The sequence below is a fragment of the Mus pahari genome, chromosome 12 (assembly GCF_900095145.1).
Source record: "Mus pahari chromosome 12, PAHARI_EIJ_v1.1, whole genome shotgun sequence".
NCBI classification, from domain to species: Eukaryota; Metazoa; Chordata; class Mammalia; order Rodentia; family Muridae; genus Mus; species Mus pahari.
Window position 1 is genome coordinate 10360610 of NC_034601.1, and position 13662 is coordinate 10374271.

Consider the following 13662-nt stretch of genomic DNA (forward strand, 5'->3'; position numbering starts at 1 on the left):
AATATGAACTAACCTGTACCCCCTGAGCTCCTGTCTCTAGCTGCGTATGTCGCAGAAGATGGCCTAATCGGCCATCATTGGGAAGAGAGGCCCCTTGGTCTTGCAAACTTTATATGACCTAGCACAGGGGAATACCAGGGCCAAGAAGTGGGAGTGGGTGGGTAGGGGAACAGAGGTGGGGGGAGGATATAGGGAACTTTCAGGATAGCATTTGAAATGTAAATAAAGAAAATATCTAATTAAAAAAAAAAAGAAAAAGGAAAGACTGGGGATATGGTCCAGCTGGAACAGTGCTTACCCAGCATGTACAAGACCTTGGGGCCATCAGCACCACATAAAACTGGGTATGATAGTGCACATCTCTAATGCCTTCATCCTAGCATTCTGGAGGGAGAAGAAGGAGGAGCTGGAATTCAAGGCCATTGTGTGCTACATCTGCAGTTTGAAGTCAGCCTGCACTGAGGTCTTGTCTCAAAGCAAGGCAAGGAGTCCAAGAGCAAGGAAAAAAAGTACTTGCTTCCAAACCGGACAACCTGAGTTTGATCCACGTGGTGGAAGAAGAGAGCAGACTTCATGTGCATGTGTGCACTTGGGCATGGATAATAGAAGACCCCCTCCCCCCTATTTTTAAAAAGCAAGGTACAGAATAGAGTTGACATCATGATACCCTTTAGGAAAACGAAATTATTTGCATTTGGATGGTACCTGGAAGAAAAACTAAGGTGTTAGCAAGGGAAGCTTACCTGTGAGGTAGTTTCACAGGCTGTGAGTTAGGAGAGAAAGACTAATTTTTCACCATATATTATTTTATATACTTAGAAAAAAATTTCACATGCTGTGTAATTACCTATGAAGGGCAAGCAAGTACCAAAAGAGAGTGGGGTCATGGCTGAATTTATGTGTGCCTGGATGGGTGATGGATGATTGTACAGGTGGAGAGATAGACACACAGACAGGTAGGCAGGGCGTGATGGGTAGGTATGTATGGATATGTGGATATAGCAATAACCTGTTGTAGTGGGAGGATTGTGCAGAACCAGTGGCTGGGTTTGCACGCTACTCCAGTGATTCAAGCACCGAGTAACACTCTCTGTGCCTCCATCAGAAGGAGGAAATGGTAAAGGACTGAATTCATAGTTTTAAAGGATAGAAATATATATATATATATATATATATTTAAATATATATATATTTAAATATATATTTAAAATTTTTTTTTAAAGACAGGGTCTGTGTGTTTCTGCCTGAGAGTTTTTGTCTGCAGTCACACTTGAACTGGGTTCGTCCTGAAAGGCAGGGCTGGGCTAAAAGGGAAAAGACGGCGAAAAGAGAAATAACCAGGCCTTGACAAGATTTCCTGATCAAAGCCCAAATGTTTAATGAAGCACAGGGTTTATATGGCATGGGAAAAGCCCTTCCCCCCAGCCCCAATCTTGGGGCAGTCCGGATGTGAACAGGTAGGCGGATCTTCAGGAATGCTGTCTCTGTGGAATCAGGTGCCTAGGAGCAGGGAGTAGCGTCTGCCCTGAGGTGATGGGGGAACAGTGGCAGGTATAAACAAGGAACCAGCCTGGCAGAGATCACCCCAGGTGGTGAAGAGCAGTGGCTGCTGGTCTGGGAGGCTCCAACAAGGGTCTCACTGGTATCCTTGGCTAGCCTGGTATTCAACTATGTAGACTAGGCAGGCTGGCTTCAGACTCACAGAAATCTACCTGCCTCTGCCTCTCAAGTGCTAGGATTAAAGGATCACATGTAGCCAAATGGTTTATTTATTAAATTAAAAATTGTGGCTTCAGTAAGGTGGTTCAGTGAATAAAGGTGCTGTCATATGTGTGCACGCGGACAAACCCACACACCCACACTCCATACACAGAGTAAAATGTTAAAAGTTGTGTTGTATTGCCAGGCAGTGGTGGTGCACATCTTGCCAAGTATCCTAAGCTGGCTTACCAGGGCGCCCTAGGGATCTGTGTCTCCATTCTCCCAGTTGTTAGAATTACAGGTGTGTACTGCCACACTGAGCTTTAAAAATTGTTATTGTTGTTGTTATTTTAATATAGTGGTGGCTGACCTGGAACTTCTGTATAGTGCAGACTTTCCTCAGACTCAGAGTCCACCTGCCTCTGCCTCTGCTGGTGGAATTAAAGGCATGTGCTACCCTGCTGGCCCCAAACTTTTTTTTAAAATGTGGATTCTGGGGATTGAGCTCAGGTCTTAATACTTGTTCAGCAAGTGCTCACCTACTGAGCTATCTCCTTGGTTCCTTACCGTATCGTTTTGCTGTGAACATCTAGCGTAGGATGGACACGTAGTCCTGGCATTTGGGCAGTATGTGTGCTTACGGTGATAAAGGTCTGGAGTCTTTAGTTCATGAAACATACATGCAAATGATCAATATGCCCCAGGTTCTTCAGGGTTCACGGGATCAAGGTCCCTTCAGGTGACAGCCTCCCTCCATCTTATGAGCAGGGGACTTGCTGCTGCACAAGGGTCACCTCTTCTTTGCTTCTGTTAGTTGCCTTCAGGCTCTCTGGCCACTGACTCTTTGAAATTTGCATACTTGTGTTGAGAGATTCCCTGGATAAAGGAATCCTGGTCTATTTCTTAGAACCTACAGCAGCAGGGTTCGAGTCCTGTGAGCCCCTGTTTCTTCGTGGTGTGACAGTTGACCTTTGCATGTGCTTGTGTTCCCAGGACTGGAATGTTACATGGCACACCAGCAACCCTGACTTTACCAAGTGCTTTCAGAACACGGTCCTCACATGGGGGCCTTGTTTCTACCTCTGGTCCTGTTTCCCCCTCTACTTCTTCTATCTCTCTCGCCATGACCGGGGCTACATCCAGATGACACACCTCAACAAAACCAAAACTGTAAGTCACCTGGGGTCCCTATGGGGTGGGGTGTCTGGGTACTTGTGTGAAGAAGGCAGATGAATGTGTTAGCTCAAGACTGGAAATTTGGAGCCAAGCATAGTTCAAAACTCAGGCCACAGGACCTTCGAGTGAAATCTTTAACTTCCATTGCCTCAGTTTCCCTATGTTTGCACTGGGGATGCTGGAAGCTTTCTCGGGGGATTCTCATAAGGTCTTTGTTTCCTAAAGCAGTTTCCTTGTATTTATTTATTTATTTTTGACTTTGGAAATGTTTTCATGGCTGGGGAGATGGCTTACTGGATAAAGTGCTGCACAGTGTGAGGCCCAGAATCCATGTGAAAGTGAAGTGGAGACAGGAGTCCCCTGGGCAGACTGGCTAGCCAGACTAGCTAGAAAGGGTGCCAGGGTCAAACAAGAGACCCTGCCTCAGGAGTAAAGAGGAAGGTGCCTCAGTGTACACCTGTACCTACACACATGTGTCCCCACCCACATGTACATACATGACATTAACATGCAAAAAAAGGGTTGGTCTTGAAATTATTTCAGGCTACAGGGAAATTGCAAGAATAATCCCAGAGCCTATGCCAGCCCCTCTGCCCGAGGCTCCCGTTGGCCATGCCTTCCGCTCTTGTCATTTGTTTCTTTCTTAGTCTCTGCTTTCTCCATGTGTACATAGTCCTATGATTTTTTTATTTGGCTATTTGTGAAAAGGTGATCTCTATCATGCCCTTGTGTTCTCTAATTCTTTATTTTTCTTTTTTTGAGGCAGGTTCCTACTTTGTGACCCAGGCTGGCCTGGAACTTGAGACCCCCTGCCTTGCCCCTTGTCCTCCCATGCTAGGATTTCAGACCACCATGCCTGATTTGCCCATCACTCATTAGTATTTCTCTCCTAAAATTGGGCTGTTCTTTTATTAAGAATCATCAGTGACAGGCAGGGAAAGACCTCTCTCAGAGCTGTGGCTAGAGGTCAGGTTCTGGGGTACTAGGAGGATGAGAATAAATTACACAGCCAGGAACTGTGGAGCATATCAGTCAGTCATCCTAGCGCTTGGGTGGGTGGCTAAGGCTGGAAGATGAGGAGTTCAAAGCTAGCCTGGGCTACATAGTGAGACCCTTTCATAAAGAGGAAGAGTAAGAAGCTGGACACTTTAACTGAGAACCTTGGAGGTTAGCTGGTGTCCTCATGGTGACTTTTCGTGGTGCTCGGAGGGATTGCAGGATTGCTGCTGTAACATGCCACGGTGCTCCCTTTTCTTCCAGGCCTTAGGATTCCTTCTGTGGATCATCTGCTGGGCAGACCTCTTCTACTCTTTCTGGGAAAGAAGTCAGGGAGTGCTCCTAGCCCCCGTGTTACTGGTCAGCCCAACACTGCTGGGCATCACCATGGTGAGTGTTGGCTGGTGGGGCTGGTGGCGAGAAATGGAGGACTTGGGCTGTGGTGTGGCTGGGTGGTAGAGTGTTTGCCTAGCATGAACAAGGTCATGGGTTCCACCAACAAAAGAAAAACTGTGTAGCGTGCCATACATGGTGGCTTTCATTCTAGCACTTGGAGAGATGGGGGAGTTCAAGGTCAGTCTGGCTGTAAAAGTAAATTTCAGGCCAGCCTGGGCTACATGAGACCTTGTCTCACAAAACCAAGAAATAGAGGCTAGAGATGGCTCAGAGGTTAGAGATGGCTTAGAGGCTGGAGATGGCTCAGAGGTTAAAAGTGCTTGCTGTTCTTGCAGAGGACCCAGGTTTGGTTCCACAGTGTACACTGAGTGGCTCACAACCCCTTGCAATTCCAGCTTCGGGGGAAGTTCCTCCTCAGACCTTGTGGGTACTCACATATATTTGGTACACACGTAGACACATACACATACCAATAAATAAAAATAAATCTGAAAAAGAACAAAACTTCAACCTAAAACCAATAGATAAGACTGAAGAAACGGCTCAGAGGATAAAGGTGCTTGTGGTATAAAGCCCATGGGAGGGTGAAAGAAGGGAACAGCTCCACAAAACATGTGCACATGCACACGCGCGCGCGCGTGCGCGCGCACACACACACACACACACACACACACACACACTAATAAAATATTTTAAAACCTCTAAAACAAAATATGCAGAATCTCTAATGTTTAGGGGAGCCATGAACAGCAGCTACAGTCCCTACCCTGCCTGCATTCCCCTGCATTTTTAAGTGCAGTCCACAGAATGTCATGTGGTAGTTTCTCAAGCATGATGGATTTGGGAGCTCTGGGGCTTTGGGGAGGCAGAGTACTAAGTGAAGTAGGAAGCAGTGCTGACCCTAGGGTCCTGCACCTCAGCAGCACAGACAGCTATGACTTTAAATTTACAGATACATGCTAAGTGGGTTTTGAGTCTGGTAGGGCTCCTGGTATTATGCTTGAGCTTGAGGTTATTTTAGAGGGGTCTTGTGGGGGCAGGCACCATGTGTCTCCTTACAGGTGATAAGATGAAGGCACAGAGGGCCCCTGGGCTGTGGTGAGGTTATGGGCAGCTGAGCCAGGCTTGGATCCTGTGTGAAGCCTATAAGGGTTTTAGAGAGCAGAGGCCTTGGCAGCTGGAAGAAGAGGAGGAAGGACAAGCATAGAGCAGACTTGGGGGCAGAGAATCAGTTTATCTGAAGGGTTGGGGCTGAAAGGAGGTGCATAGGGAAGGAGAGACTGTGAGTGAGGAACAGTGGAGGTGTGGAAGGGAAGAGAGGGTGGGGACAAAGACACAGTGATGCTGATGGCAATGTTGACTAGGTGCTAGGCACAAGACTAACTCCTGTGCACTTAAGTCCCATGTTGTAGATTAGTGAGTGGAAGCCCAGAGAGGTGAAGGAACTGGGCCTATGTCACAAAGCCAGGAAATGGTAGAGCCATATTCTGACTGCTATCCTGATGTTTGTGGTGGCTCTTGGCTTATTTTCTGGCTCTCCTGCTGGGCTCAATTCCTTGCAGACACTTAGTAGGCATTTAGCAGACATATTCTTGCCCTGACTATGTGTGAGATAAATATGTGTGGCTTGGCTTAGCACAAAGACGTCAAGTGGCGTCTCTATAAAAGACTGAAGCTGTGTGTCCTTGTGCAGAACTGTGAACAGGGGGCTGTGAGCTCGGATCTGGGACTTGTAGTTAAGGAAACTTCACTGAAGGGAAGAATAGTGGAGCTGAAGTCCAGAGGGTGAATAGGATGAAGGGACCATCCTATTGAGAACAGCATGTCCAACGTTCTGGAGAATGGAGTGTTGGCCTGAGTGCCTGGAACAGGGATGGAGAGGGAGGGCATCAGTGAGGATGTGCCAGCGGGAGGTAGAGGACTCCACGGCACTGCAGCCTCACATTGCTCTGCATTGTCTCCTCTCAAAGCTGGATCTTAGTTCTAAACTGAGCTTCCCTCAGGTTCCCATTAGGGTTTAATTACAGTCCCATGACTCAGGGACTGGAAGATGGCTCAGTTGTTAAGAGTCCTTGTTGCATAAACATTAAGAGCTGTTCAGATCTCCAGCACCCATGTAGAGTCCGGCGTGCCACACATATCTTTAATTGGAAAGCAGAGGCAATTTGGCTACCAACCTCGCTCCAGGTTAAGCGAGAGGCTCTGTGTCAAGAGGATAAGGCAGAGAGTGAGAGAGTAGAATTCTTAGAATCATCGTCTGGCCTCTGCACATGTGCATCCATACACACATGTGCATATATGGCTCACATTCTCACAGGAATACACGTAGAGAATAAAAAGAAACCTTTAGAAAATAGCTTCAGCTCTTTAGTAGCTGCAGTGGTACAACTGTGACTGGGGTGAGGGCTGCTCCAGGCGGTTCCTGGACCACTGAGCTGTGACTGGGGTGAGGGCCTCCCCAGGCAGTTCCTGGACCCCTGAGTCATGCATGCTTACTCAGCACCATGGACCCTGGGGTCCTGCTTTCTCTGAACTCTTATGTACCTTTCTCTTCCAGCTGCTCGCCACCTTTTTAATTCAGCTTGAACGAAGGAAGGGAGTCCAGTCTTCGGGAATTATGCTGACTTTCTGGCTTGTAGCCCTACTCTGTGCCCTTGCCATCTTGAGATCTAAGATCATCTCTGCCTTAAAAAAGGTAATTGATGGCCAGGGGGAGAGATGCTTAATCCATTTTGTATGGTCATGTGTTGCCATGGGAACCATAGGATGGGGACCACATAGGTTCTGCTTCTTTTCCAGGAACATCTCTACTCCAGCGAATCAGGTACAGACTTTGTTCTAGACTCTTCTTTCCTGCCTACAGGCAAATGCTAACTCACATTTAGCTTCTGTCTGTAGTGCCTCTATAGGCTCCATGCTGGAGCTGAGCTGGGAGCTACATTTGCCCAGTTGCTCCAGTAGGATCTGTGTGACAAGTTCCACAGACTGAGGCAATTGACCTCAAAAGGGGCAGGCCTCCTGGAACTGGTTGTGGAGCTCTTTGCTGGAGAAAATATATTGAGCCATAGTTCTCATGGCAATCTGTTTTATTTTCTCTTATTCCTTTTCTTATTTGCATGTTCCTGGTAGCCTAGGCCAAGGTCTTAAGGGAAAGTAATGGGTAAGAAAGCATCCCTAGAGATGGGGTCACTAGCATAACCTTATCCCCAGGGAAACCAACGCTTTACTTTCTAAATCATTTACAAAACTATTATGATAAAAACTTTCCCAACAGTAAAATTTCATATGGCTACACTTGTGTCATCCGAGGTTGATTTTGGTATATGGTAAAGAAAGCCTTAATTAGAAAGACTTCAAATAGTTTAAATTTATACATTGAAGAATATAAAAAAAAAAAAAAAAACAGGCACTAGATAGATGTTAAATAATAATTGACCATGGAGCTGAAAAGTTAGTTCAGGGGTTAAGAGCACTGACAGTTAAAGATTTATTAACCTGCTTCTGGAAATATGCCACTAGCCTTGGATGACAGCCCCCACTGAATACATCCTTTTAGAATTCTGCTTGTGGACGTTGTACATCGTGGTGCGCACTAGGCTCCGCACCACGATGTACAACGTCCACAAGCAGGGTTTCTCTGTGTAGCCCTGGCTGTCCTGGAACTCACTCTGTAGACCAGGCTGGCCTCGAACTCAGAAATCCGCCTGCCTCTGCCTCCCGAGTGCTGGGATTAAAGGCGTGCGCCACCACGCCCGGCTTAGTCAGGATTTCTATTCCTGCACAAACATCATGACCAAGAAGCAAGTTGGGGAGGAAAGGGTTTATTTGGCTTACATTTCCATACTGCTTTTGATCACCAAAGGAAGTCAGGACTGGAACTCAAGCAGGTCAGAAAGCAGGAGCTGATGCAGAGGCCATGGAGGGATATTCTTTACTGGCTTGCTTCCCCTGGCTTGCTCAGCCTGCTCTCTTATAGAATCCAAGACTACCAGCCCAGAGATGGTCCCACCCACAAGGGGCCTCTCCCCCTTGATCACTAATTAAGAAAATGCCTTACAGCTGGATCTCATGGAGGCACTTCCCCAACTGAAGCTCCTTTCTCTGTGATAACTCCAGCTGTGTCAAGTTGATACAAAGCTAGCCAGTACAGATGATTTTTGTGCTTTACTGTGCCAAATTATTTTTGTTGGTATCTGTGATTGTTTCACTGGATACAATTTCTAAGAGATGTAAGGTTTGGTTTTTTAGTGTATTAAATCCCCTGCTTGAGAGCTGCAAAATACACTTAGATTCAAACTGCCTCTGTGTTTGTTTCTGTCTGTCATCTCCGAATCCTTATCCACCTAGCTTCAAGGACCCTCAGTCCAGGGACCCCTATCCTGACTGCGGTGGTCTGTAGCACCCAGTGGCTGTTCCCTAAGGACCCTAGACGTGTTAACCTCGGTGTTATCAACTGTAACTCTGACAGGAAGTTGTTGAGGCTGGCCCCTCTGTAACACTCTCAAAACGTCTGAAGAATGTACACTTCTTGGCTAATCTGCCATTTCTTGTTATCTGGAAGCTAGAGACTGGCTTGAACATGGAGGGGGGATGGAAGGGGGGAGCATGGAGGAGGAAGGATAGATGTGGAGTACCTGTAAAAGCACAGTGTCTGGAACAGGGACAGTGGCTGGCAGAGCTGAGTTTTTGATTTCCTAAGTGCTTCTTCAGGAACTACATGTTGCTCATAAATAATCTGAGAACCATGCATCATGATTCCGATGAGGCATCTCTACTTCAGCACTAACTGACAGGTGGACAGAGGCCTTTTCATTGTGGGACACTGTCCTCTGCTTTGTAGGATATCTAGGGCCACCCTGGCCTCCATACTCTGTGTGCTAGGAGCTAATGTCAAGCATTCCCAGACACTGGAATTGTTGTCTGGCATGCAAAACAGCCCTTGGTTGAGGACCACTGATGTGTTCAGTGGTGGAGGAGCCAGGCCATAGAAAGGTTAAGTAAGTGGATAAGGTCCCATAGCCAGATGGAGCAGAGCAGACCTGTCTAGGCATAGGAGATGGAGTTACCTTTCTTCTGTCTTATTTTCAGGGGAGGGAAATGTGGGGATGCCTGTGGCAGAGGAGGTAGCTGTCTGCAGCCTGCTCTTTGGGCTTATCTTAATCCTTTTTATTGTTGCTATAGCAAAATCCATAGTCAGGATGATTTAGAGAAAACAGATGTTTATTGAGCTTGTGGTTCTAAAGGCTGGGAGGTCTGACGTTTGGGGGCAGCATCTGGAGAAGGCCTTGCTGGCAGATTCCGGCAGAGGCCCATGCCATCTCACAACATTATGGGGGCACGCTGCGGGCACACCCCCCCCTCCNCCCCCCCCCCTCCCGTGAACACCATTCCTCGTGACTGTGAGGATTTGGCGCGTCATCTGTGCCCTGCTTTCAGGGACGATGATATTGATCTGTGCCCCTTGCCTTCTCCCCTGTTCAGGATGCTCAAGTGGACGTGTTTCGAGATTCCACATTCTATCTGTACTTCACCCTTGTGCTCATTCAGCTCGTATTGTCCTGCTTCTCAGACCGCTCTCCCCTGTTCTCCGAAACTGTCCATGACCAGGTAAGTGTGACCCACATGTGTATGCCCAGGTGGGGGAGAAATAGGCAGTTGCAGCTAACTCTGATTTGGCTCAGGTTCTAAACCCAACACCAACTGGGTACTTGTTCAGAGCCCCACTTCACCGATGCAGACTCACATTCCATTCTTGTGGAAGCCCATAGCAAAATCATTCTTCTCAGTTGTCAGGTAGAAACCTGTGTGTGGCTATGCCAGTGTCCCTGGAGGTAGGGAGCCCGCTTTACTGTGTCCCTGGCTGTGCCGTAACTTTCACTTAGTGTGATGATTTTAGAAAGTGTGAACAGAACCCACAGGTGAGAGCTTAGAGTCAGCAAGTATCAGGTAAATTCCAAATGCCCAGGCTTTCTAGACAAATGTGAAGTCTTGGCAGATTAAGGCCATGTTCTTACAGGGCTGAGGTTGGCGGGAGCTAGGGCTGGGGCTGTGGATGGCACCCACTCTGCCACCTCTGTCAGGTCCAGGGACACTCTGTGACCTGCTGCTTCCTACTGTCCCATCTTTCTTCCTTCATCTTTTTTCTTTATTTACCCCTCTTCTCCTTCCAGTACATATCAAGTGCCAGCCCTATGATTTGTGTCCTTCTGGGCAGCCTGGCCTCCAGTGGGGTTCCCAGCAGTCCAGAGGGGTACCTTTACTTTGAGCTCTAGACTAGGTCCTAGCAGACAGCAGTCCCAGGCAGATTCCTGCATCCACTTGTTTTGTCCACAAGTTTTATTGGAATATGTTCTTACTTATTTGTGAAATGTCCCACATGGCTGATGGGAACTTACAAGGAGCATTAAGGGGTTGCCACTGAGACTTTATTTCCCTTACCCCCTGACCTAACCTTGCTGTTTGGCTCTCTGTAGGTGAAGTTTGCTGGTTCCCTGTCTGGAACAGCCCTGCAGCTTTGCTGATTTGGGACCTTGTATTTGTACCTCCTTTACTTTTCGCAGGGCTTCTTTCTTTGCGTGAATGCACAGCTCAGTCACTGAGGGGCCAGGACAGGGTATAGCTGTTCACCAGTCCCCACTGTACTAGGCAATTTCTATGCATGCCTCTTTTTATTTTTTCCATTTTTCAGAAAGGGAAATGGAGTCTTAGGGACTTAAATGGCAGAGCAGGAATTCAAACCCAGGACTGGTCCTTCTCTAGAACCCCATCACTTCTCGTGATTATATTCCACTTAAGGGCAGGTTTAATAATGTCTGAGTTGGTTCCTTAGGCCCAAAGGCAGAGATTATCCTGGGATCTTGATGCCTTAGGCAGGGTTGGCATGCAAGGACTGCTGTAACAGTGTAGGGGGTCCCCTGAGGGTACTCTGAGGCCTGGGGCATGGCATAATGCCAAAACTGGGTTCCCTTTAAAAACATTGTATTTACTTAATAAGACAAAATGTAGTCAACCTAAGATTGATCTTTTTTTTTTTAAAGATTTATTTATTTATTATATGTAAGTACACTGTAGTTGTCTTCAGACACTCCAGAAGAGGGAGTCAGATCTTGTTATGGATGGTTGTGAGCCACCATGTGGTTGCTGGGATTTGAACTCTGCACCTTTGGAAGAGCAGTCGGGTGCTCTTACCCACTGAGCCATCTCACCAGCCCAAGATCAATCATCTTAACTGCTTCAAATGGTTCAGTGCCATCACATCATGGCTTTTGATTTCATTCATAACACAAGTATTGTGGCTGGCTGATTCAGCTGGGACTGTGTTAAGGCACAAGGAATCATGGATCCCTTCTGGGGTCAAACCTGACACAACTTTGATAGCATCCCCAGGTGGTATTTGCGTGTGTGTGCATGTGTGTGTGCACACATGCTCGTGTATGTGCATGAAAGCTTAAGTGGCACCAGTTTGAAGCTCTCAGACTTGAATGAGAGATTTTTTAGAAAAAGATTTATTTATTTATTTTATGTATATGAGTACACTGTAGCTGTACAGATGGTTGTGAGCCTTCATGTGGTTGCTTGGGAATTGAACTCAGGACCTCGGCTCACTCCAGCCCCCACTCACTCTGGCCCTGCTTGCTCTGGCTCAAAGATTTATTTATTATTATTATTATTTTTATATTTAAGGTATGTATTGCTTTGACATAGCTATACATTGTGAAATCATGATCATTATTAAGTTAACTAACATATCCATCCTCTTATGTAGTTACTTAAAAAAAATCCCAGTTAGCAATTTACAATGTTTTTTTTCTCAAGATTTTTTATTGGATATTTTCTTTTTTCTTTTTATTATTAGATATTTTCTTCATTTACATATCAAATGCTATCCCCTTTCCTAGTTTCCTCTCCAAAAATCCCTTATACCTTCCCCCATCCCCCTGCTCCCCAACTCACCCACTCCCGCTTCCTGGCCCTGGCATTTCCCTATACTGGGGCATATAATCTTTGCAAGACCAAGGGCCTTTCCACCTATTGATGGCCGACTGGGCCATCCTCTGCTACATATGCAGCTAGAGTCACAGTTCTGTGGGGTACTGGTTAGTTTGTATTGTTCCTCTTATAGTGCTGCAAGGCCCCTTTCACCTCCTTGGGCTATAGTGTCTTCAGACACCAAAAGAGAGTGTCAGGTCCCGTTACAGATGGTTGTGAGCCACCATGTGGTTGCTGGGATTTGAACTCAGGACCCTCTAAAGAGCAGTCAGTGCTCTTAGCCGCTAAGCCATCTCTCCAGCCCTGAGAGATTTTTTTGTTGGCTTGCATTTTGCTGTGCTGGGGATGCACCCATTGAGCCACATCTCCAGCACCGTTTTCCAAGGGGAAAGGAGGGAAGGGAGCAGCCTCTGAAGGGCCGTGCTGTCCTTCGGCTGTTGTCAGTGATTGGTTCTAGGCGTTGATGGAGACTTGTACACTCCCTGGGTGGTCCAGGGCAGTAAAGGGGTAATTTTTCTGTTCCTGGTTCTGAAGCTAACCATCTTCAGACTCAGTCATGAGTATCTATCTAACCTCTCTTCCTGTTTTAGCTGCAAGAACTTTATGTAGGATGTCAGAGAGCATCCTGGCTGTCTTTGGAAGTTACAGCCTGTCACGTGTCCTTAGGCTTGGAAGCAAGCACTTTTCTGTCTGGGTTTTCCTCTCCTTCTTTTTCTTTTTTTTAAAACATTTTGACTTATTTTTAGTGTGTGTGGGCACCTGTGCCATAGCATATTCTTAGAGGTCAGTGGACCTCCTCCAGGAGTTGGTTCTTTCCTTCCATTGTGTGAGTTCCTGGGGATCTAAGTCAGATTTGGCAGTACCTGCTTAGTCATCTTGCTGTGTAGTCATCTAGCTATGTAGTCTAGATAGCTCTGGAGTCATCCTCTTCCTGTATCAATTCCCCAGTGCTGGAATCACAGGTGTGCCCTATCGTGCCTCACTTGGTAAGTTTTGTCTCATTTCTGAGATCTGAGATTGGATCCCAGGCTGCCCTTGAACTTGACCTCTGTCCTTGAGGTGAGCTGGAAGGGGTGTGTGTGTGTGTGTGTGTGTGTGTGTGTGTGTTGCAGAATGGACAGTCAGGGCTAATGGTCCCTGAGTCATAGGAATAAGAGAAAGGCTGCTGCTTGGTGAGGAAGTTTTGTGCATATGTTCACTTTGTGTATTTTATGGGAGGGGTTCCTAGGAGAAGTAATATGTGCAAAGTTCCAGATGTGTGATGGAACTTATTTGTGTTTCTGAGATACTTCTGTTTAACTTCATCAGAAGGCTCCATCCTAGGAATTAAGTGATAAGGCCAGGGCAGAGGAGGGTACTACGAACTGAGTATATATATATATATATATATATATATATATATAT

The 13662-nt window shown here is 46.6% G+C and overlaps 1 protein-coding gene across 1 annotated transcript in view; it reads left to right on the plus strand.

Moving 5' to 3' along the window:
- Window positions 1-13662, plus strand: part of Abcc1 (ATP binding cassette subfamily C member 1) — a 111393-nt gene that overhangs the window by 26131 nt on the left and 71600 nt on the right. Inside the window, exons 2-5 of the mRNA XM_021209058.2 lie at window positions 2695-2871; window positions 4138-4263; window positions 6827-6964; window positions 9751-9876. Coding sequence (XP_021064717.1) covers window positions 2695-2871; window positions 4138-4263; window positions 6827-6964; window positions 9751-9876 — 567 coding nt within the window. The remainder of the gene's footprint in view (window positions 1-2694; window positions 2872-4137; window positions 4264-6826; window positions 6965-9750; window positions 9877-13662) is intronic.